Genomic DNA, 24,580 nt, shown 5'->3' with positions numbered 1-24,580 from the left:
GCATAGGACCAAGGCAAAGGTTATTATAAATAGAAGTAGGCATAACATGCCCGCTCCTAAATCAAGTAAACAATTATCAAATTTCTTATCCCCGATGGAACAAGGAATAGTAAAAGTTCCCGGGTCCTTGCACTTTTGTGGAAGACCTGAGAGATGGCTGAAACACTTTGCTCGGGTTGAATGAAAGCAGATATGCTTCTTCCCAAGTTGACTCTGTCGCTCCCTTTCACTTTTCTCTTGTTTGTACATAGATCTTTCAGAAACTTTGCATACCTTGGAACTTGCTTAATCACATCAAGAAGCGGAATGTTTACCTCTACTTTCCTGAACATATCCACAATTTCTTTTTCTTTGTCTCCCTCCTCAATTCTTTTATTTTTCAGAACTCTATGTGGGAAAGGGACTGGTGGCACATATTCCTTTTCTTTATTTTTTTCAGTTTCGACCACAACAGAAGAAGGAGAAGAAAGTTCAGCTGGAGGAGGTTCAGAAGAAGAAAGTTCAGAAGTTACCTCAATGATTTTTTTATTCTTTTCAGGGGTTGTTTCTGTAACTTTCCCAGATCGCAAAGAAATAGCACTCACATTAGCATTAGGACCATTCGGATTGACAACTGTCTGGGCTGGAAGTTGGTTCGAACCTTGAGCTTGCATGTTATTTATTTGAGTAGCAAGCTGTCCCATCTGTGTGTTCAAGGTCTGAATGCTAGCATCGGTCCTTTGTTGGAACTGAAGGTTGTTCACGACCATTTGTTTAACAAGATCTTCCAAGGATGGTCCGGAAGTAGCTGGTGGGGTGTGATGGGGCTGGGGTAATGGAACGGTCAGCTGTTGTTGGGAGGGCTGCTGATTTCCATATCGAAGGTTGGGATGATTCCTCCAATTGGGATGATATTTATTGGTGGACAGGTCAGGGGTGTTGTTGTACCTGTTCTGGTTGTAAAGGTTGGCTGCATAAGCTTTAGGAAGCTCGGTAACAGTATCATCTTTCAAAAGAGGACAAGTATCGGTTGGATGATCATGAGCTGTACAAATGCCACATACAGTTGTTGTTTGAGGTTTTGCTACTGCAAGTTGTTTGACTAATGCGGTCAGCTCATCAATTCTGGTTTCTAAAGCTTTGTTCGAAGAACCCTGAATTTGATGCACACCTTTGGTCTGGACAGAATTGGTTCGAGTGGTGAACTGCTGTGAATTTAAGGACATATTTTCAATAAGGGCCCTGGCAGCAGCTGGAGTTTTGTCAACAAGTTCTCCACCACTAGCAGCATCAAGAATGTTTCTATCCATAGGTAACAACCCCTCATAAAAGTACTGAATGAGAAGTTACTCGGTAATCTGATGTTGAGGACAGCTTGAAACCAACTTCTTGAACCTATCCCAGTACTCAGCCAATGACTCATTTGATTGTCTAATACCACATATTTCTTTTCGGATTGAAGCAGCTCTAGAGGCAGGGAAATATCTCTCCAAGAACACTCTTTTCAGAGCATTCCAGCTTGTGATTGAATTCGGTGCGAGATCGTATATCCAGTCCTTTGCTACACCCTCCAAAGAAAAAGGAAAAGCACGAAGTTTGATATGATTTTCAGTGATCCCTTCAGGCTTCAATGGTGTAGAACACACCACCTGGAATTCCTTCAAATGTTTGTGTGGATCCTCACCTGCAAGACCATTAAACTTTGGCAACAAGTGTATTAAACCCGATTTTAATTAAAAAGGAACAGCAACAGCATCATATTCAATACACAAGCCATTATAATTCACATCAGGGGCTGCAAGTTGCCTTAGAGTTCTATTTTCAGCCATTTCAAAAGCAAATTCAGAATCAGAAGCAAATAAGTTATGCAAATAGTCAGACTCAAAATCAGACTCAACTATGGTCGGTGAAGGTGAACTATTGCTAGCCTGGCCTGCTCTACGAAGTGTGTGCAAGGTTCTCTCTACCTCAGGATCAAAAGCAACAAGTTCAGGACAGAAAGACCTAGTAGCCAGGACTAGTGCACAGCAATGCACCAACAATCGTGAAAATGCCAACTATGTCTCTAAAATAAACAAAATGAAGCAAATCGATTAAAAACAATTCAAAAAAATAAACTGACACCGAAATTAATCAAACGACATAAAAATAGAATTTTGATAATTTTTTTGGATTTTTTCGACTCTATGAAAGCAGAAAATAAATCATTAAAAATAGTAAAAAACTTTTTTTCGCAATTCAAAAAATTTGTCACATAACTACTTTGTAGTAAATGACTTTTGACCAGGGAATTTTTTCACACCTAACTGTCGGGACAGATTTTCGAAACGGTGCAATTTTCCCAAAAACCGATTTTTCGACTCAAAAGGCGTTATGGCCGAAACCGCGAGGAACCTACGGCCAAAACGCACAAACACTAAACCTAAGACTCTAATATCAGTTAATATTCACAAGAATCCCCAACAACGGCGCCAATTTGATCCGCTGTCGCGCGCGGATAAAGAACGAGTTATTTTGAAAACGGTAATATAGCGACAATGGCTCGAGTGGTATCGCAAGGATTCTTGTTTATTATCAACTGCTGCAAAATCGATGGGGGGGGGGGTTGGTTCAGGTTCGATTTATAGAAAAAGCGCTTAAAATAGGTGATTATAAAATAAGCTGTTTTGAATTTAAGTGATTATGGAGTTAAGCTAATCTGCTGTTTCGGTTCCTACTATCATCGATAAATATAATTCTGCGGATTTTATTCACATTCGAACACAAAAACATTCAACAAGTGAGAATGGAATTATAAGAATTATGTTCCTCTTTCACCGGATTAAGCAAACGGTTCAACAATCAGCGGAATAACGAATTAAGAAGACGATATAACGCATATAAATTCAGGAAGCATAAATCAATCGAATTAACTATGTTATTCTATGATAATTTGGATAAAGCAAACGAATGACACAAAATAAGATTGATTTGAATAGAAATTATATTGCAAAATAATATTAACCTCAAGTCTTGGAATCCGAATTATAGCAGATCAACTCAATAGGGATTAGTTCGCCATGGGATCGTACAAGCCTGGTTTTTTTTATGTGAATAGTGATGAAGATGAACAGTACCGCGGCTCCTACCCTAAGGGGAAATAGTACAACCCGTTTTACAATCCAACTGGGTCAAACATACGACCCAGGCCCAAAACTAATGACCCGAAAGTTAATTAAAACTAGTGCTGCAACTTCAACGAATTTTCTGGCCCTGCTACAGTCTGATTTTGACCTCGACTGCAACATAAGAATTGTAGCACTTTCTCTTAGTTTTCCGGCGATTATTAGAACGCCTCAATCGGACTCTTGGAACTCCAGTTATGATCGTTTCCGTGCAGACTGCTAAAGCTGAAAAATTAAAACGAAAAACAAATAAGTGCAAAAATAAAATAAAATATAAAAACATATTAAAACATAAAAATAAATAAAATAAACCGAAGAAATGCTTAGTACAAACATGGAAGAACGTGCATCAAAATGCACTGATCAAATTCCCCCACACTTGAACTTTTGCACTCCGAGCAAAATGAAAAACAAAACAAAGAAAGCACAAATACATCAACAGTTACTCATCCTAGGCTAAGAATCTTCTTCGGGTAAGTTTGCATCGACAGGTACTAATCTTGCACACTAAGGATATCGTAAGAACACTAACCACAAATATGCAGACATAAGCCTCCTAAATACAAAAACCAATTCAAATCATATTATTATACCATAGCCTAACTTACTCATCCTTTTTGCTCTTTTTCATTCAGGCGTAATCACATTAAGCTCGTTATCTCCACACACTTATAGCAGGACGACCGGTTAGTGACTCTGATCCTTTTCTGCACGGGGTTCCGGTACTTACGTGGCATAACCCTTTGTTTACTCAGTTGTAGTTGTGGGGGATAGGACCGTAATCCTCCCTACCAAGTTCAGCACCAAAAACCGCTGAACCAACTAACAAAGAGTTTTGAAATCTTTTTTTTTGAAGGTTCCACAACCGTTGGGTTAAGTGACCGGGTGAGGGTCACCAAACTTAGAAGGTGCATTACCTTTTTCTTTTCTCTTTTTTTTTTCTTTTTGGAACATTCACTTATATTCATCGGCTTCCCTGCTTAAAGTGTGTGAGAGATGGTGCCGACTGCTGAAATAAACTACTCAAGAGCTGTCAAAGAATGCAAAATTAAGGCTAAAACATAATAACAAATTCAAATCAATTTCCATATGCAGGAGACTTACGGTGTTAGAACGATACCGATCTTGTGAATTTTTTTCCAAATCTCCGCAAACTCGACTCAAATTAGTCTATAGCCTAAAACTTTCAAGAAGATGCATTTTTTTTCATTGAAATTAAACAAAATACTAACAAAAACAAAGAAAACACACGATTCCCTCCCCCACACTTAAACTAAGCATTGCCCTCAATGAAAGGACATTACTAATAAAGTAGAGAGAAGGAAAGAAAGACTCCCTGATCAAGTTGCAGTGTAGTCAGGTGCTTCCAAAGAAAGCTCCTCTATGCTGACATCTTCAGGCACCTAACTTTCATGGAATAACTTCAGCCGCTGCCCGTTAACCTTGAAGACTTTGTCAGTACCTGCACTTTTTATTTCTACTGCACCATGAGGGAAAACATTAGTAACAACAAAGGGGCCAATCCATTTAGATCGAAGTTTCCCAGCCATAAGCTTAAGGCGGGAGTTAAACAGTAAAACCCGTTGGCCCACAGAAAATTCCTTCCTAGAAATCATTTTATCATGGAAGTGCTTAGTTTTCTCTTTATAAACCCTAGAGCTCTCATAAGCCTATAATCTAAGCTCTTCCAACTGTTGTAATTGGAGTTTTCTTTCAATACCTTCTTGTTGCATCTCCAAATTACAACTTTTCACCGCCCAAAAATCACGGTGTTCTATCTCAACAGGAAGATGACATGCCTTACCAAAAACAAGTCTATAAAGAGACATCCCAATGGGTGTCTTGAAAGCTGTCCTTTGAGCCCAAAGTGCGTTTTCTAGCCGACGACTCCAGTCTTTCCTGTTTGGCTGCACCATTTTCTCTAAAACCTGTTTGATCTCTCTGTTGGAGATCTCAGCTTGCCTATTAGTCTGTGGGTGATATGCAGTAGAGACTCTGTGCACAACTCCATACTTTCGGAGTAAGGCTTCCATGGTGCGGTTACAGAAATGAGTGCCTTGGTCACTTATGATAGCTCGCGGTATTCCAAACCTGCAAAAGATATTAGACCTGACAAAATTTGCAACAACTCTAGAATCATTAGTCCTAGTGGGAATAGCTTCCACCCACTTTGAAACATAATCCACATCAAGTAAAATGTAAAGGAAACCAAATGATACAGGAAAAGGACCCATGAGATCGATTCCCCATACATCAAATACCTCACAGAAAAGCATAGGCTGCTGAGGCATTTCACTCTTGCGAGTGATGTTTGTACCTGCTATCTAGCACTCTTTACAAGTGCGATAAATCTCAAAAGCATCCTTAAAAATAGTTGGCCAATAGAAACCTGAATCAAGGACTTTTCTCGCAGTCCTTTGAGGACCAAAGTGTCCGCTAACTTGAGATGCATGAGAAAATTTCAAAATAGATTCAATCTCATTGTCGGGGACACATCTCCTGATTACCTGATCACTGCCAAACTTCCATAGATATGGATCATCCCAAACATAATATTTGGCATCACTTTTGAGTTTGTGAACCTGTGATCTAGATGCACCTGTAGGAAAAACACCAGCAACAAGAAAATTAACAATGTCAGCAAACCAAGGTGTAATCCCATGCAAAAGAAACAACTGCTCATCAGGAAAGTCATCCTGAATAGGTAAAGGGTCTTCATCTCTCTCTATCCTGCTCAAGTGGTCAGCCACTAAGTTCTCAGCTCCACTTTTGTCTTTAATCTCGACATTAAACTCTTGGAGCAACAACATCCACCGAATCAATCTCGGTTTTGCATCCGGCTTCTTCAGCAAGTACTTTAAAGCTGCATGGTCAGTAAAAACAACAACCTTGGAACCTAGCAAATAAGATCTGAATTTGTCAAGAGCAAAAGCAATAGCTACTAGTTCTTTTTCAGTGGTAGTGTAAGTCGACTGTGCCGAATCTAAAGTCCTAGAAGCATAGTAAATAACATGGGCAGCCTTGTCAACTCTTTATGCAAGGACAGCCCCAACAGCATAATTAGAAGCGTCACACATGAGCTCAAAAGGAAGTGTCCAGTCAGGGGGCTGAATGATGGGAGTGGAGGTCAATGCTTTCTTCAAGAAGTCAAACGCTTGTTTGCATTTGTCATCAAAATCGAAAGTGACGTCATTCTTCAACAAGTTTGACAACGGAAGAGCTATCTTGCTGAAATCCTTGATGAAACGCCTGTAAAAACCTGCATGACCAAGAAAAGAACGAATCTCGTGAATGCAAGAAGGGTAAGGCAGTGTAGAAATCACATCAATCTTAGCAGGATCAACAGAAATTCCTTTTCAGAAATAATGTGACCAAGAACAATTCTCTGCTCAACCATAAAATGACACTTTTCATAATTCAACACAAGGTTAGTCTCGATGCATCTTTCTAAAATCAAGCTTAAACTGTTCAAGCATGCATCAAAAGAAGAACCATAGACAGTAAAGTCATCCATAAACACTTCCATGCAAATTTCAATAAAATCAGAGAAAATACTCATCATGCATCGTTGGAAAGTGCCAGGAGCATTGCAAAGGCCAAAAGGCATCCTCCTGTAAGCAAATGTACCGAATGGGCACGTGAAAGTGGTCTTTTCTTGATCTTCAGGTGCAATATGAATCTGAAAGTAACCTGAAAAACCATCAAGAAAACAATAATGTGATTTACCAGCTAGCCGTTCAAGCATCTGGTCAATGAACGGCAAAGGAAAGTGATCCTTTCTAGTAGCCTGGTTCAATCTCCTGTAATCAATACAAACTCTCCAGCTGTTCTGGACTCTAGTGGGAACAAGTTCATTCTTTTCATTTTTTACCACTGTGAGTTTAGATTTCTTAGGTACAACCTGCACTGGACTTACCCACTTATTGTCAGAGATAGGATAAATGATACCTGCTTGCAAGAGTTTGGTTACCTCTTTCTTTACAACATCAAGAATCAAAGGATTAAGCCTCCTTTGGGGCTGCCTTACTGTTTTCGCTCCATCCTCAAGTAAAATCCTGTGCATGCACATCGAAGGACTAATACCTGGAAGGTCGGCTAATGTTCACCCGATTGCTTTCTTGTGCCTCTTTAAAACCTGCAAACGTTTATCTTCTTGATTGAAATCAAGGTTAGAAGAGATAATAACAGGAAGTTTTTCATTACGCTCCAAGTAAGCATATTTCAGGTTCTCAGGGAGCTCTTTTAGCTCTAAGGATGGGGGCTGCTCGATGGATGGAAGGCTTGGGGCAGCCGGGATATCAAGAGCATCAACTGTAAAAACATCTTCACATGTGGGAAACACATCAGCCTGCAAAGCATCATTAATCTCAGCAAAAACAACACACGCGTTAGTGTCAGTGCAATCAGAACACGAGTAAATATCATCAAATCCCGATAAAGACGGGAAACCCATAGAAAATAATTCAGAACAGGTGTCATCAACTAATTCAGATATTACCTCAATATTAAAAACCGAATGCTCCTCCACAGGGTGTTTCATGGCATCGAAGATGTTAAATTTTGCAACGATGTCACCAAATTCCATGGACATGGTTCCATCATCAACATCAACTTTTGTCTTCGCCGTTTTCATGAACGGTCTGCCTAAGATGATGGGAGCTCTGCTTGACTTAGTTTCTCCTTCCATGTCCAGAATGTAAAAATCTGCAGGAAAAATTAAATCGTTAACTTGAACGAGGACGTCTTCCACTATGCCGGTGGGACGTGCATTGCTCCTGCTCGCCAGTTGAACGATTAAACCTGTATGCTGCATGGGACCAAGGCAAAGGTTATTATAAATAGAAGTAGGCATAACATTAATGCCCGCTCCTAAATCAAGTAAACAATTATCAAATTTCTTATCCCCGATGGTACAAGGAATAGTAAAAGTTCTCGGGTCCTTGCACTTTTGTGGCAAGACCTGAGAGATGGCTGAAACACTTTGCTCGGGTTGAATGAAAGCAGAGATGCTTCTTCCCAAGTTGACTCTGTCGCTCCCTTTCACTTTTATCTTGTTTGTACATAGATCTTTCAGAAACTTTGCATACCTTGGAACTTGCTTAATCACATCAAGAAGCGGAATGTTTACCGCTACTTTCCTGAACATATCCAGAATTTCTTTTTCTTTGTCTCCCTCCAAAATTCTTTTATTTTTCAGAACTCTATGTGGGAAAGGGACTGGTGGCACATATTCCTTTTCTTTATTTTTTTCAGTTTCGACCACAACAGAAGAAGGAGAAGAAAGTTCAGCTGGAAGAGGTTCAGAAGAAGAAAGTTTAGAAGTTACCTCAATGATTTTTTTATTCATTTCAGGGGTTGTTTTTGTAACTTTCCCAGATCGCAAAGAAATAGCACTCACATTAGCATTAGGACCATTCGGATTGACAACTGTCTGGGCTGGTGTTAGGAGTGAATTAATGGTAAATTCATGTGTTAATATAAGTAATTTCTTTTCTAAACTAATTCAAATTGTGATAGATCCATAGGTTTTTAGTGAGAATTGAACTGAAAAGGTTTAGTTCATGTGTAAAGCAAATCGAATCACTTGTGGGTATTATTGATGCAGGTTTAGAGCTGAAATGGAACTTTAGGAAAACATGAAGAGGAAAGAAAGCTGGAAGTCTCAAAGGTAATACAAAAAGATGAAGTTTGACAAGGGCGCGCCGCGGGAGCTCTAGCCGGCGCCGCGCCAAAGTCTCTGTTTTTGATCGCGCCGCACACATCCGTTGTCGCGCCGCGGCCGCGGCGTTAAAAGCCCAAAATTTATAAATAAAAGCCCTAGCTTCCAAGTAAAGGGCAGATCTTTTGTGAGCGAAATTAGGAGAGCATTCTGAGTTTGCAGTCAAGAACAACAATTGAAGGCCAATTCTTTACCAATCGAAGACATTCCATTGATGAAGATGAATCCCTCCATTAATTCTTGTGTGTTCTTCATGTCTATGGAGAGCTAAATTCCTCTTGTTGAGTTTAAGGTAGTAGTTAACCTATGAATATACAATGCCATTAATTATTTCCTATGAACAATTGTTTGAATTTATTATCAATAAGAAACCTTGTTTTTACTTTACACCATTGTTGAATCTTTGATCGAAAGAAAAGGTTCTACTTTTGCCCTAGGTTACTATATTGATTCAATCTCAATTTGCAGAGATGGAATTGTGATTGAGTTTTCATAATTATCGTGCTTTATTACTCTTATCGATATTGATATTTGGAGAGATCGAATCTCATACCGGTAGAAGTTTATCTAATTTGATTTGCAGACATGGAATCATATTTGAGGATAAGTGAAGATAGTAATTCAAAAGATTGTTCAATTGTGAATTAATTGATAAATTGTATAGGAATAGGTTGATGAACCCTAAAGCTCAACATATTTCCTTAATCGTTAACAAACGTTCATTATTTGCATTTAAATTATTGTTTACATTTGATAGTATTATAATCATAAAACAAACCCAATTAACTTTTTTCACTCAAAATAATCAACTATAGAACGGCAGTGATATTAAACCAATCCCTGTGGATACGATATATTACCGAAAATATTTACCCACAAATACTTTCAACAAATTGGCGCCGTTGCCGGGGATTGGTGTCAATATTGCACGCATTGCAATAGTTTTTATTTTGAGTTTTTGTTACTATTTTATCGATTTGGTTGTTTCAAGTGTTTGTTAGTTTTTGCAGATTTAGTGTATGCGCAACAAAGTTTCCAGCGATCAACTTCTTTTTGATCCCGAGATCGAGAGAACCGCTAGGAGAGGAACATACACTACTATTTTTAGTTATTTACTTAATTTTAGATTTTTTTTTTTAGTTATTTACTTAATTTTAGTTTTTTTTGTTTAGTCCTTATTTTTAGATTTTTTGTTTAGTTACTTATTTTTAGATTTTTTTGTTTAGTTACTTAATTTTAGATTTTTAGTTTAGCTCCTTTATTTTATATTTTTAGTTAGTTATTTTATTTTAGATTTTGTTATTGCAATAGCCTTTTAATTTTTATTTTTTTTTATTATTATTATTTTTTCCTCTTGTTATTTCACTTGTTTGCTAGTTTTGTAGAGTTGTGTTTGTCGGAATGTTTGACCCAAATATAAATGTTGCGATTCATGCTCAAAACGAGATCCTAATTCAACAAATGGAGTATCTCCTTCAAAGTGTGTCACAGTTCACACCTCAAGTTAATGAGTTTCAGGATATCGGATGGTGCACACCGGAAGATGCGATGGAGTATCATATGGCTAACCATGAATACCAACAACAAGGGTTTTCACACTATAATCAAGGTTATCAAAGAGGACCCACTGAGTTAGAGGAAACCATGAATCAATTCATGGAATTCTCTTTAGCCATTCAACAAAACCGGGAAACGCAAGATGTTCAACTTACCAAATTCGTCACCGAGCAAAACGTAAGTCAAGTCTCAACTTTTCAAAACCCTATGACTTGTGTAGAAACCTGCAATGCTACTTCTATAAGGAGTGTAAAAGTGATTGATGAGGAAGTTGAAAACAATGATGATGACAAGGAAGATGTTGCTGAAAGGGATAATATAGAGTATGTTAACATCAAGAAAAATATAGAAGTTGAGTATGAGCTCTTAATGAAGCTACCTTATCCAAGACCTCCTAAAATAGGAGATGATGTGTTTGTCGAAGGAACAAAAAAGGAGGATTTAATCAAAGAAGTCGCGAATGAGTTAGAAACTTCAAAAGTTGAAATTTTTTCAAAAGAGAATATGGTGGACTTAGAGTTAAAGAAGAGTAGTAATGCAAAGGAGCATAAACTATCATTGGAATTACTTCCTCTACAGGTTCATAATAAAGAAGGGAATGAGAGTCATTACTTTCGGCCAATAGAAATTTTTAGCCGTTTGCAAATCACCATCCCATCTTTAGAAGGTTTAAAGTTAAAGCCAAAATTTGTCAAATTCATCAAGGATAGGTTTTCACCGACGAAGAAATTAACGGATAAGGAGGTTATCTCTCTTGAGGAGAGGAAAAAACAAATGAAGGAAGAGAGATTGCGAGTTGAAGTGATAAGAATTAAGGATGAAGAAACCAAACATGCAAACTTTAAATACTTTTGGGGTTTCACATTGGTAAGAAAAGTACCAAGGAAAAGAGACAATGGTTGATGATTCAACCATGAACCGTCAAGCTATGTGACGTTAAACGAGGCACTTCGTGGGAGGTAACCCACACTGCTAATGTTTTATTTTGTTTTGCTTATTTTTATTTCAGGAAATAATAAGGGGACCTTTCTGGTGAAAGCTAGGAAGAAGCAATTGATATGGCAATACCCTTTGTGAGTCAACCCTCTCGGGCTTGTTCTGAAACATTGAGGTCAATGTTTAGTTCAAGTTTGGGGGTGGATTTACTCTTTTGCATTTTTCAATTTTATGCTTTTATTTTTGTTATTTGTCCCCAATTTAGAATGAGTAGTTCCACAGCATAATGAAAAGCTCAAGCAAGATAGTGAAAATACCAACAATGGAGCAACATGCATGAAAGTGGTAATGAGTGGAAATTTTTCAAAAATAAAAATTTTTCCCTTTCTTTTTCAATAAGTAACAAGTCAGGTATGAATTTTCAAACTCAAACTCCTAATGTGTACATGAAACATAGGTTGTTAGTAAATACTTAACAGAAGTTCTTTATGGTACACTATTTTATTGGATCGGTTTAGCCTTAACCATTGTGAGGAAAGCCTTCCATTGTTTACTATATGCAGGAGACCATCAATTGTTTTGACTTGTTTGTATCATACTAAACCATTTGTCGCATCGTTTGTGGAAATCTGTGAAAGTGATTTAGGCACTTGTTTGAATCTGAGAGTTTCTTTAAGCCAATTCCAACGGAAAACTTATTTTCTTCTGTGAGAGTGTGATCCTTTGCTAACCATTCTTTGAGCATGAGGTCAAGATAAGCATCATAATATGCACCAAGGAAAATACCTGGTGAGTTTTGATCTCAATAAAAAGTTTTGTTTCGAACCATCAACCAAAAAAAATTTGGTGATGTGTTTTCTCTTTGACCTTTCTTAGAAAGTAGGGGAGCATTCACATAATCTAAGTACAGGTTGATCTCCAAGTTGGGGAGAATCACAATCCAAAGAAAAGTAAGTACAAGTGCTAATCAGTGAAGGACAAAAGAAATTCGTAGCTCGAAAAAAAAATATAGATGAAAAAAAAAAAGAAGAACAACGTTGAATCTAATAGTTGTTGAAAAAAGAGAAAAAGAAAAACCGAGCTACGAATGAGAAAAGATGACCAGGTGAGAAAGCGAAAGTTATAGAGAAGGAGGAATGAGTTATGATTCAGATGCTTCCCTAGATTAGGAACAACCCTTGATTATCTTCTTTTCTTTGAATCTAAACCACATTACAACCCTAGAAAGACCTTCTGATTCTCAGATTCCACAGGACTTGATGCTAACAATTTGGTGAATGTAAGATATGGATCCTTGTTGATTTAATTGATTGGATGAGTGTTGAACCCCTCTGTTGTTCATCATACTTTTTGATGAGAGTGATTAGTGCTGATTCAATTACAATTGTGTAATGTTTTGAACTTCTGGAGGTAATTTGCTTTCAAAATTTGTTTCGTGTGTATGTTCTGAGTTTGCAGGAAGAGGAGGAGTATTTGACTTGGTTACTGAATTGAACCACTTGAAAAACCTTTTTGAAAAACTTGTTGCATGACTGTCGGTATGTTTTGTTAGAGGTAAGTAATTTTGTTTAGGGACAAACAAAAATCTAAGTTGAGGAGAGTTTGTTAGGAGTGAATTAATGGTAAATTCATGTGTTAATATAAGTAATTTCTTTTCTAAACTAATGCAAATTGTGATAGATCCATAGGTTTTTAGTGAGAATTGAACTGAAAAGGTTTAGTTCATGTGTAAAGCAAATCGAATCACTTGTGGGTATTATTGATGCAGGTTTAGAGCTGAAATGGAACTTTAGGAAAACATGAAGAGGAAAGAAAGCTGGAAGTCTCAAAGGCAAAACAAAAAGATGAAGTTTGACAAGGGCGCGCCGCGGGAGCTCTAGCCGGCGCTGCGCCAAAGTCTCTGTTTTTGATCGCGCCGCACACATCCGTTGCCGCGTCGCGGCCGCGGCGTTAAAAGCCCAAAACTTATAAATAAAAGCCCTAGCTTCCAAGTAAAGGGCAGATCTTTTGTGAGCGAAATTAGGAGAGCATTCTGAGTTTGCAGTCAAGAACAACAATTGAAGGCCAATTCTTTACCAATCGAAGACATTCCATTGATGAAGATGAATCCCTCCATTAATTCTTGTGTGTTCTTCATGTCTATGGAGAACTAAATTCCTCTTGTTGAGTTTAAGGTAGTAGTTAACCTATGAATATACAATGCCATTAATTATTTCCTATGAACAATTGTTTGAATTTATTATCAATAAGAAACCTTGTTTTTACTTTACACCATTGTTGACTCTTTGATCGAAGGAAAAGGTTCTACTTTTGCCCTAGGTTACTATATTGATTCAATCTCAATTTGCAGAGATGGAATTGTGATTGAGTTTTCATAATTATCGTGCTTTATTACTCTTATCGATATTGATATTTGGAGAGATCGAATCTCATACCGGTAGAAGTTTATCTAATTTGATTTGCAGACATGGAATCATATTTGAGGATAAGTGAAGATAGTAATTCAAAAGATTGTTCAATTGTGAATTAATTGATAAATTGTATAGGAATAGGTTGATGAACCCTAAAGCTCAACATATTTCCTTAATCGTTAACAAACGTTCATTATTTGCATTTAAATTATTGTTTACATTTGATAGTATTATAATCATAAAACAAACCCAATTAACTTTTTTCACTCAAAATAATCAACTATAGAACGGAAGTGATATTAAACCAATCCCTGTGGATACGATATATTACCGAAAATATTTACCCACAAATACTTTCAACAGTTGGAAGTTGGTTCGAACCTTGAGCTTGCATGTTATTTATTTGAGTAGCAAGCTGTCCCATCTGTGTGTTCAAGGTCTGAATGCTAGCATCGGTCCTTTGTTGGAACTGAAGGTTGTTCAAGGCCATTTGTTTAACAAGATCTTCCAAGGATGGTCCGGAAGCAACTAGAGGGGTGTGATGTGGCTGGGGTAATGGAACGGTCAGCTGCTGCTGGGAGGGCTGCTGATTTCCATATCGAAGGTTGGGATGATTCCTCCAATTGGGATGATATTTATTGGTGGACAGGTCAGGGGTGTTGTTGTACATGTTCTGGTTGTAAAGGTTGGCTGCATAAGCTTGAGGCAGCTCGGTAACAGTATCATCTTTCAGAAGAGGACAAGTATCGGTTGGATGATCATGAGCTGTACAAATGCCACATACAGTTGTTGTTTGAGGTTTTTCTACTGCAAGTTGTTTGACTAATGCGGCCAGCTCATCAATTCTGGTTTCTAAAGCTTTGTTCGAAGAACCCTGAATTTGATGCACACCTTTGGTCTGGACAGAATTGGTTCGAGTGGTGAACTGCTGTGAATTTAAGGACATATTTTAAATAAGGGCCCTGGCAGCAGCTGGAGTTTTGTCAACAAGTGCTCCACCACTAGCAGCATCAAGAATGTTTCTATCCATAGGTAACAACCCCTCATAAAAGTACTGAATGAGAAGTTGCTCGGTAATCTGATGTTGAGGACAGCTTGAAACCAACTTCTTGAACCTATCCCAGTACTCAGCCAATGACTCATTTTCTTGTCTAATACCACATATTTCTTTTCAGATTGAAGCAGCTCTAGAGGCAGGGAAATATCTCTCCAAGAACACTCTTTTCAGAGTATTCCAGCTTGTGATTGAATTCGGTGCGAGATCGTATATCCAGTCCTTCGCTGCACCCTGCAAAGAAAAAGGAAAAGCACGAAGTTTGATATGATCTTCAGTGATCCCTTCAGGCTTCAATGGTGTAGAACACACCACCTGGAATTCCTTCAAATGTTTGTGTGGATCCTCACCTGCAAGACCATTAAACTTTGGCAACAAGTGTATTAAACCCGATTTTAATTAAAAAGGAACAGCAACAGCATCATATTCAATACACAAGCCATTATAATTCACATCAGGGGCTGCAGGTTGCCTTAGAGTTCTATTTTCAGCCATTTCAAAAGCAAATTCAGAATCAGAAGCAAACAAGTTATGCAAATAGTCAGACTCAAAATCAGACTCAACTATGGTCGGTGAAGGAGAACTATTGCTAGCCTGGCCTGCTCTACAAAGTGTGTGCAAGGTTCTCTCTACCTCAGGATCAAAAGCAACAAGTTCATGACAGGAAGACCTAGTAGCCAGGAATAGTGCACAGCAATGCAGCAACAATCGTGAAAATGCCAACTATGTCCCTAAAACAAACAAAATGAAGCAAATCGATTAAAAACAATTCAAAAAAATAAACTGACACCGAAATTAATCAAACGACATAAAAATAGAATTTTGATAATTTTTTTGGATTTTTTCGACTCTATGAAAGCAGAAAATAAATCATTAAAAATAGTAAAAAACTTTTTTTCGCGATTCGAGAAATTTGTCACATAACTACTTTGTAGTAAGTGACTTTTGACCAGGGAATTTTTTCACACCTAACTGTCGGGACAGATTTTCGAAACGGTGCAATTTTCCCAAAAACCGATTTTTCGACTCAAAAGGCGTTATGGCCGAAACCGCGAGGAACCTATGGCCAAAACGCACAAACACTAAACCTAAGACTCTAATATCAGTTAATATTCACAAGAATCCCCGGCAACGGCGCCAATTTGATACGCTGTCGCGCGCGGATAAAAAACGAGTTATTTTGAAAACGGTAGTATAGCAACAATGGCTCGAGTCGTATCGCAAGGATTCTTGTTTATTATCAACTGCTGCAAAATCGATGGGGGGGGGGGTTTGGTTCAGGTTCGATTTATAGAAAAAGTGCTTAAAATAAGTGATTATAAAATAAGCTGTTTTGAATTTAAGTGATTATGGAGTTAAGCTAATCTGCTGTTTCGGTTCCTACTATCATCGATAAATATAATTCTGCGGATTTTATTCACATTCGAACACAAAAACATTCAACAAGCGAGAATGGAATTATAAGAATTATGTTCCTCTTTCACCGGATTAAGCAAACGGTTCAACAATCAGCAGAATAACGAATTAAGCAGACGATATAACGCATATAAATTCAGGAAGCATAAATCAATCGAATTAACAATGTTATTCTATGATAATTCAGATAAAGCAAACGAATGACACAAAATAAGATTGATATGAATAGAAATTATATTATAAAATAATATTAACCTCAAGTCTTGGAATCCGAATTACAGCAGATCAACTCAATAGGGATTAGTTCGCCATGGGATCGTACAAGCCTGGTTTTTTTTTACGTGAATAGTGATGAAGATGAACAGTACCGCGGCTCCTACCCTAAGGGGAAATAGTACAACTCGTTTTACAATCCAACTGGGTCAAACATACGACCCAGGCCCAAAACTAATGACCCGAAACTTAATTAAAACTAGTGCTGCAACTTCAACTAATTTTCTGGTCCTGCTACAGTCCGATTCTGACCTCGAATCCAACATAAGAATTGTAGCTCTTTCTCTTAGCTTTCCGGCGATTATTAGAACGCCTCAATCGAACTCCTGGAACTCCAGTTATGATTGTTTCCGTGCAGACTGCTAAAGCTGAAAAATTAATACGAAAAACTAATAAGTGCAAAAATAAAATAAAATATAAAAACATATTAAAACATAAAAATAAATAAAACAAACCGAAGAAATGCTTAGTACAAACATGGAAGAACGTGCATAAAAATGCACTGATCAGTATTCCCTTATTCAGAGTCAGCCACAACCTTGGGCTTTGTGCAAGGCAAATAATAGAGTCTCCCCAGTGAGTTCTTCACCATCAAGTAGCCACAACCTTGGGCTTTGTACAAGGCAAATAAAATTACATTCCCTGTGTCAAAAAATTCCTAACTTTTAGGATCTTTTCCCCATAGAGTCATCCATATTCCGTTTCTTTAAGAGTCCGCCACAACCTTGGGCTTTGTACAAGGCAGAAAATAGTGTCTTTCCTAGTAAGAGTCAGCCACAACCTTGGGCTTCATACAAGGCAGAAAATAATATACTCCCTAAGTAGAGTCAGCCACAATTCTGGGCTTTGTACAGAACACCAAATAAAATCCATCAAATAAACACTCTCCAACTAGAGTCAGCCTCAATTCTGGGCTTTGTACAAAACACAAAACCTTTTAGCTTAAATTAATCCTCAGTGGAGTAATCTCCCAAAGTCAATAAAAATCAATAAAAAAGCCTCAAGCTTGGGCCTCATACAAGCTAGCTAAAGTCAAATCTTTCATACAGTAGATAGAGATAGCTTATCTCTATAGAGAGATCTTTCTCCTATCTCACCACATTCAAACAAACATTACATTACATTTTAATTTTAATCAGTCTCCCATTTAGGATTTTGAAAGTCATGCTCTGTCAGTAAACCCAGGCATGTTGTAACTTTCCCTAATTTGGTTGAGCACCTTTCTTTCATTCCCCCTCTTGAATGAAATGAATTCAGCTTTTCTGTCACTCTTTTAATGTTTATGGTGGAATAGTAGAAATACCTCTTTGTAAAGATGATTTCATGTCTCTTTACTGTAAACAGAGATTTAATTCAAGCTTCAACCTTGAGCTTTAAGCAAGGCACAAAAAATAATTAATTTCCCTAATTAGTTCTTCGAACTACAAAAAGCTCTGACTTCCATTAGGGATATGTAGGCATGAGGTTCACAAGAAATCTCAGCGGGCTAATAAAAAACCAAAAATAGTCAGTCAGTCTGTCTTCTTTTTAATTCAATTCAATTCCTTCTCCTAATACAAAGGAGAAACTTTCCCAATCAATAAGCAACAAACACAAACACATAGACACAGAGAAGGTTCCCGTAGAGTACTACGGATATGTAGGGTGCTTAAAACCTTCCCTATGTATAACCGACCTCCCGGACTCCAGAATTTCTAGTCTAGGTGAATCCCCACACTTAGCAAACTCCTAGGGTTTATTTGAGATCTTTTTCTCCCTTCCTACTCGTAGGATAATTAAAAAGTTTGTGTGTTATCATAGGAAGAACTGAAACAAAATTCATCCCGCCACAGGCGCATTCTCCTTCCAAATTCCGCGTGAAGGGTCTAGCGTGCCGTCCTCCCAAGTGAAACGGGGAGGTAAAAAAAATGACACCACAGAGCGTGAGCCTAAGTCTTGCAAATATATTTTTTGGACTCATAGTTGCAAAATTCCACTTCATTCAAACACTAAATTGAACTTTTGAATTCTATCTTTTTGCAAGTACTCCCTTCTATTCATCAAAACCTTAACCACCTCTTCGAAAGCTTTCACGTGATGTTCATCTTCAACCTTTCATATATTCCTAATTCTAGTATAGAATATTTACAAATTATTGTTTTTAGCATTAAATCTCTCAAACCAACTAAAAAACTTTCTTTTCCAATGATATATTCAATAATAATTTCAGTCTTCATTTTCAATATTAAGTGATACTATATTTGCAACAATTTGATATTTGTCATATCCCCATCAATGCTCTTTTTATGTATATTTATTTCAAATCTTTTGTGAGTGAATCTTAAATTTTAGATTTTTTCCTTACCTTAGTTTGAAACTTCATCATCACATTAGGGGTTCCAACTTGTATCCATTAGCGGGGATCCCCGTAAAAATTCCCTGTTTGGGACCCCAAAGGCGGAGAATTTTCCCCTGCAAAGACGGAAATGTGGAACAAAGTCTCCCCGAAGGCAATTCGGAGACGGGGGTGGCGTAAATATCCCCCGTCCCGCCTAAATAACATAATATTCTTAATTTATATATAATTTTAAATTATTATGTAAGTTTATTTGTCATTTCATATAATTAATCTTGTACACAAATTTAAAATATGTATGTAGTGTTAGTAAAAGAGCTAGATCTATATGATTATTTCAATTTTTTGTTGGTTTGAAATTTTGGTGGTCATTATACTTAATATTATATATTAAATACTGTTAAAATAATATATTTATCATAAATAAATAATTTATAAATTTTTCGTGGTTAGTTTTTGAAGTTTTTACTATTAATTTGGTTTAAAATAATAAATATAAAAAATTATATTTATGGATCTCCGCATAAACCTTGAGGATCCGTGGGGACCCGCGGGAATCCGCAAGAATGGAGATGGAGTATAAAATCTCCCATAACAGGGATCCGAAGAGGGGATGGAGAATAAATTCGAGGGTGGAGATTGTGATGGAAATGTATCCCCTGCCCCCGCCCCGTCGCGTCCCATTGACATCCCTACCTCACACCTTAAAGTATTATATTAAATGAAAAAGAGAGGTATAATAAATTATATCATAACAAATACCAAAATACTCTAGATTATTATAAAAAGTATTCGGTATCACCTTACTTAATTATTTTAATTTTAAACATTAAACATATTTAATTAATTACTTTAATTTTAAAAAATATATATCTTATATTTAGTTTATAAAACACCAAACAAAAATAACTTAGGAATGTATTTGTAATTTTATTAACATTCAAAAATTATAATAATAGTCTGAGTAATGCTATTCATACACCTAATTGTTACACCAATACTTACACTCAAAAGTACTTTACAGTAGTCATTAAATTTGGTTAATGCAGTGTAAAAATTTGGTTAATGCAGTAATGAAGTTGGTTAATGCAACATTCAGGTATTAAAAATAATTTTTAGCAGTCACCAAACTTGGTTAATGCGGTGTAAAAGTTTTGGTTAATTCAGTAATAAAGTTGGTTAATGCAACATACAGGTATTAAAAATATTTTTTAGCAGGCATCAAACTTGGTTAATGCAGTGTAAAAACTTGGTTAATGCAGTAATGAAATTGGTTAATGCACGTTCAAGTATTAAAAATAAACGTCTGTACATGAATAGTACATGTCCGTACATGAATAGTATTCGTCCGTACATGAACAGTGACGTCCGTATATACGGTGTAAGTGTAAGAATAACGTTTCTGTAATAGTCTCACACATTTAACTTTAGATTAAAAAAAAAAAAAGATATTTGAAAAAAATACTAGATAGAGTAATTTTTCAACTATTCTTGGTTTATCACATCTAGTTATCTGCCATTGTTATCGTTACACGTAACAAGTATGTCAACCCCATCTTCTTCCATTTTGAACCACACAAAAACAAGTGGAAAAATGAAAGGAAAAAAAAAATAGATAACCCCCACAGTGTAGAAGTGGTTGCGGTTCTCAACCATTACCTTTGCCATGGCTATCTCATCAACCAAATTACCATCATCCTTCATCTTAGGAACCCCATCACTTCACTCTACAAACCACCAAGTTTCATTTCTTCAAAACCATAACTTGAATTTATCATCATCACTTCACAAGAAGAGAGTCTCCTTGACTGTCCAAGCAGTCAAAACTCCTTCTGGTGTAAGCAACTTCATTTTTAAGCTCTCTTACTTTTTTGTTAATTTTCATTTTTTAAAATATTGTTATTTATGAAGTTGAATTTTCAGGTTGAATTTCCAAAAGTGAAGCCTCAATTTAAACCCCCATTTCTTGGATTTACAAAGACAGCAGAAATATGGAACTCTAGAGCATGCATGATTGGACTCATTGGAACTTTCATTGTAGAGCTTGTAAGTATCTTCTATGGTTATTATTTTAATCACACTTTGCATTTTGCAAATGATAAACAAGCACTAAGTTCTATTCATTCTATAGTTTAGTAAACTGTGTGAGTGTGATGTATTTTGCAGATAATACACAAGGGTATACTTGAAGTGATTGGAGTTGAGATTGGAAAAGGCCTTGATATTCCTCTTTGATTAATCATGTAATGTAACTATTGTCACATGTATTCAGTTAAAGTTGTTATAAGAACATGTTTTCTCATTTCTAGTCATTTGGCTACATCAAAATTTTGGATTAAGAGATGCCAATACAATTGTGAATGTGTCCTTTAACTCTGTCCTTAAATGTTTTATCATTACTTTTAAGTGTTAGAAAAACTTATGTACTAGTCTACTAGACACAAATTAAGTAAAAGTCATTGATTCATAATTTCGTTTCTCTAACAATGAGTCATAAGTATTTGGGTGAAGTAATAGCAGCAGTAAATATTGTTTTCACCTTGTATTAGCAAGTTAGTTTGATAAGTGGATGTAAATGATATTGGTAATTACCATTATGTTAGAAATGCAGTTTAGTTAGTTAGTTGTAATTATATTCTATTCAAAAGCTCATATACAATTAGCCTCATGTAATCAGTCTAATAGTTAAAGGGGAAAATACAATGAATGGGAAGTTTCTAACAAATGGCTAAGTTTTAATTCTAGTATGGTATCATTCGGCTAGACCAAGCTTCACATAAGCACTTTGTCTATCCCTTTCATCTATCAGAAATTTAATTGTCACTAGAATCACAAAAAGGAAATTGTATGTCGCTAACTTAATGTTTGAAGGGATAATTCTATTCCAAAACTTTGTCGCATACTCCAAATTCCCCCAATTTTCAAAATTGAGAAAGATCGTTTCAACAACATAAAATCGGAGGAGTATGAATCTTTGATAGTTCAATATCATGTTCTATTTGCATGACTTCTTTCAGCAATCTCATAATCTGTTGTTCATCGTGTTCTTATTTGAAGCGTGCCTATGATGTTTGGGATCAGATTCATAAACACTTAAACACCCTTATGAAAGCTAATGTTTATTAAGTTAGGTCATAACTGAAAACCACAAAAAGAAAATCGATCCTTTTAAGAATATGTTATAAGTATTTGAGCAATAACCATTTCCCTTCTCTTATTGGGAATGCAATATCTGGAATAAAAAACAAAATTGATGTTAGGTCACTAGAGGAGTACAACCCCTTTGTGATGATGATATAGGGTGTAACACCCATTTTCTAATTCTAAATTATAACAATTATTCCCGGAGTGTTAGGCTCTGTTTGGTAAGACATGTTTTCGAGCTTATAGCTTATGTCTTATGTCTTATAAGCTCATATGATAATTTAGACCCGTTTGGTAACAGTCTTTTCCTCACGAACTTATAGCTTATTTTACTAGCTTATAGCTTATTTTCCAGACGCTATTTCAAATAGCGTTTTAGCTTATGTCTTATAGCTTATTATGTTTCCTTCCTTTTTTATCCTTATTATTTTAATTAAAATCCATTTTTAACCCTTATAATTTATTTTAATTTAAAATAAAATAATTATATATTAAATATCTTTTATGTCATTTTACATTTATAAGTTAATTAAACCGCTAATATTACCAAACACTTCAATGAGCTTATAAGTTATCAGTCTCAACCATCCGCCATAAGCTATAAGTCATCAGTCATCAGCCATCAGTCATAAGCTATAAGCTATCAGCTAGCTTATCAGTCAATCGCTATTTTTACCAAACAGACCCTTAATATGCATATAATAAAAAGGGCGTCACATGTTATTTTCACCGCAATGAAAACCTAGAACAACATACAAAACATGCACTAATCATATTGTAACACAATTTGACACTTCATGCTTTCATATATAATACATATCGCACGTGGAAGAATAAATATAACTCAAATAATTTCAATGAATATATTTCATACTATATTCATCTACCAATTCAAAATAACATAATCACTATGCTATATGAAATCCAAGATCTAGGAAACATAGCCTTTAACAACATATCCAAATATCATGTCAAATACGAAAAAAGATAACAATATTCAAATAACCAAATCATGAGTTCAAATAAACCCTCCCAAGTGTTACATGACCAGAGCATTTGAATCTCTACCTAATCAAAGGATAAACCAAAGCTCCTCGGCTAAATCCTCGAATAAGTTCACTACTCGTCGGAACCTGCACGATGTCACGATGAACATCATTCAAACAGAAGAGTGAGAATTCAAATTATTATAGATAAACATAATAATGGGAAATGCAAAACACAACAAGAATACATTTCACAAATTCATCACTCTTCTCAAAACATACATTCATATACCATATATCAAGGTTAACATGTTTAGCTCATTCGACTAAGTTCCATAATTCAAGTAATCATATCCAATTACCAAAACCAACAATTGTAATCCAATAATGAAATACAATCAAATATGTAAAATCAAATCACAAATATCCACATATAGACATATATCATTAATACCTATATATTCACATCTACATCACATATGCTTCAATCACATATATCACATCCACAACACATTCAACAATTCATGTCAAATGATTCACCAAATCCACATATATACATATCAATCAAAACTCGTCTCCACACATTCATATCACATGATCACACACAACAACAATTCACACCGACACGTGCGACTCAAGTGTGACTCTATGCAATATGCATGTGGATCCCTCCGTTATCATTTCCGGTAAGCCGATTGTCCATATCTCAAACTAGATAACCACCTCAAAGCCCCATACTCGTTAAGCTTTCAAACCCCATACTCGTTAGGTTTGAGACAGACAAATAATCTCCACGAGATTACCGACATTGCCTCTTTCAAAGACTCATGCTAGTGTAAGTGTAAAACAAACAAGACTTATGCTAATAAGATGATTCTCAACCTCTTAAACTACATAATCACATCTTTCCAACATTGTACCATATTACACAACATGACTTCAAACCAACCATCAAAGCATCAATTAGCACATAGAAATTCAATCACATATATCATGGATATCATATCTCATACATACCAACAAATGTCATCCATAATTCATCGATTCATAACTCACATATACATAATTACATGTTATTCACTCAACAACATCATAATTAATTCAATAAGTACCAACAAATCCTATCTTATCATGTAGATAATTACATTGGCTTCCTAACACTTCGAATGGTGCATAAAACAGAGTTACAAATCAAAAGTTATGATATTTAGAAGTTTTATAAAATTTTACACAGCAATGTTCGCTCAGCGGCCTCCTAGCGTGCTTCCCTGGACTAAATCCAGAAAGTTTGGTTTCCGAAATCTCGCTTAGCGAACCAAGTTCGCTTAGCTGACTCGCGATTTCTTAAATTTGCTCCCATACTTCGCTTAGCGGTCTGAGCTCGCTTAGCGGACTCGCGATTATGCAGAAAAATTGCAGAAAAATATGTTTCGCAAATGAGGGTCTCTACCATTCTAAACCACCTTTATACTACTAAAAATAGCACTTACAACCAATATTTAGCATATATTACCAACAATCTATACTAAAAACATGTTTAATAGCATCAATCTCATGATTTCAACATAAACCCTAACATTTCCAAATCCATGAAATTTAAAGAATA

At 36.2% G+C, this 24,580-nt stretch overlaps 1 protein-coding gene across 1 annotated transcript; it reads left to right on the top strand.

The window, feature by feature from the left end:
- The first annotated feature begins 20,443 nt into the window (after window positions 1–20,443).
- Window positions 20,444–21,198, top strand: LOC131624257 (light-harvesting complex-like protein OHP1, chloroplastic). The gene is made up of 3 exons (XM_058895209.1): window positions 20,444–20,681; window positions 20,768–20,890; window positions 21,011–21,198. Exons 1-3 carry the CDS (start codon window positions 20,511–20,513, stop codon window positions 21,077–21,079), a joined length of 363 nt encoding a protein of 120 aa, XP_058751192.1. The 5' UTR covers window positions 20,444–20,510; the 3' UTR covers window positions 21,080–21,198.
- Window positions 21,199–24,580: the final 3,382 nt, after the last annotated feature.

This window comes from Vicia villosa, unplaced genomic scaffold, assembly GCF_029867415.1.
Source record: "Vicia villosa cultivar HV-30 ecotype Madison, WI unplaced genomic scaffold, Vvil1.0 ctg.000113F_1_1, whole genome shotgun sequence".
In the NCBI taxonomy this organism is placed as follows: Eukaryota; Viridiplantae; Streptophyta; class Magnoliopsida; order Fabales; family Fabaceae; genus Vicia; species Vicia villosa.
The sequence above is the reverse complement of the archived record's forward strand: the minus strand, read 5'-3'. Positions and strand labels throughout refer to the sequence as shown.

Coding starts and splice junctions, on each gene's coding strand:
- LOC131624257 (XM_058895209.1), top strand. CDS start 20,511: ATGGCTATCTCATCAACCAAATTACCATCATCCTTCATCTTAGGAACC. Junction 20,682..20,767: donor CAGTCAAAACTCCTTCTGGT/GTAAGCAACTTC, acceptor TTGAATTTTCAG/GTTGAATTTCCAAAAGTGAA. Junction 20,891..21,010: donor GAACTTTCATTGTAGAGCTT/GTAAGTATCTTC, acceptor TGTATTTTGCAG/ATAATACACAAGGGTATACT.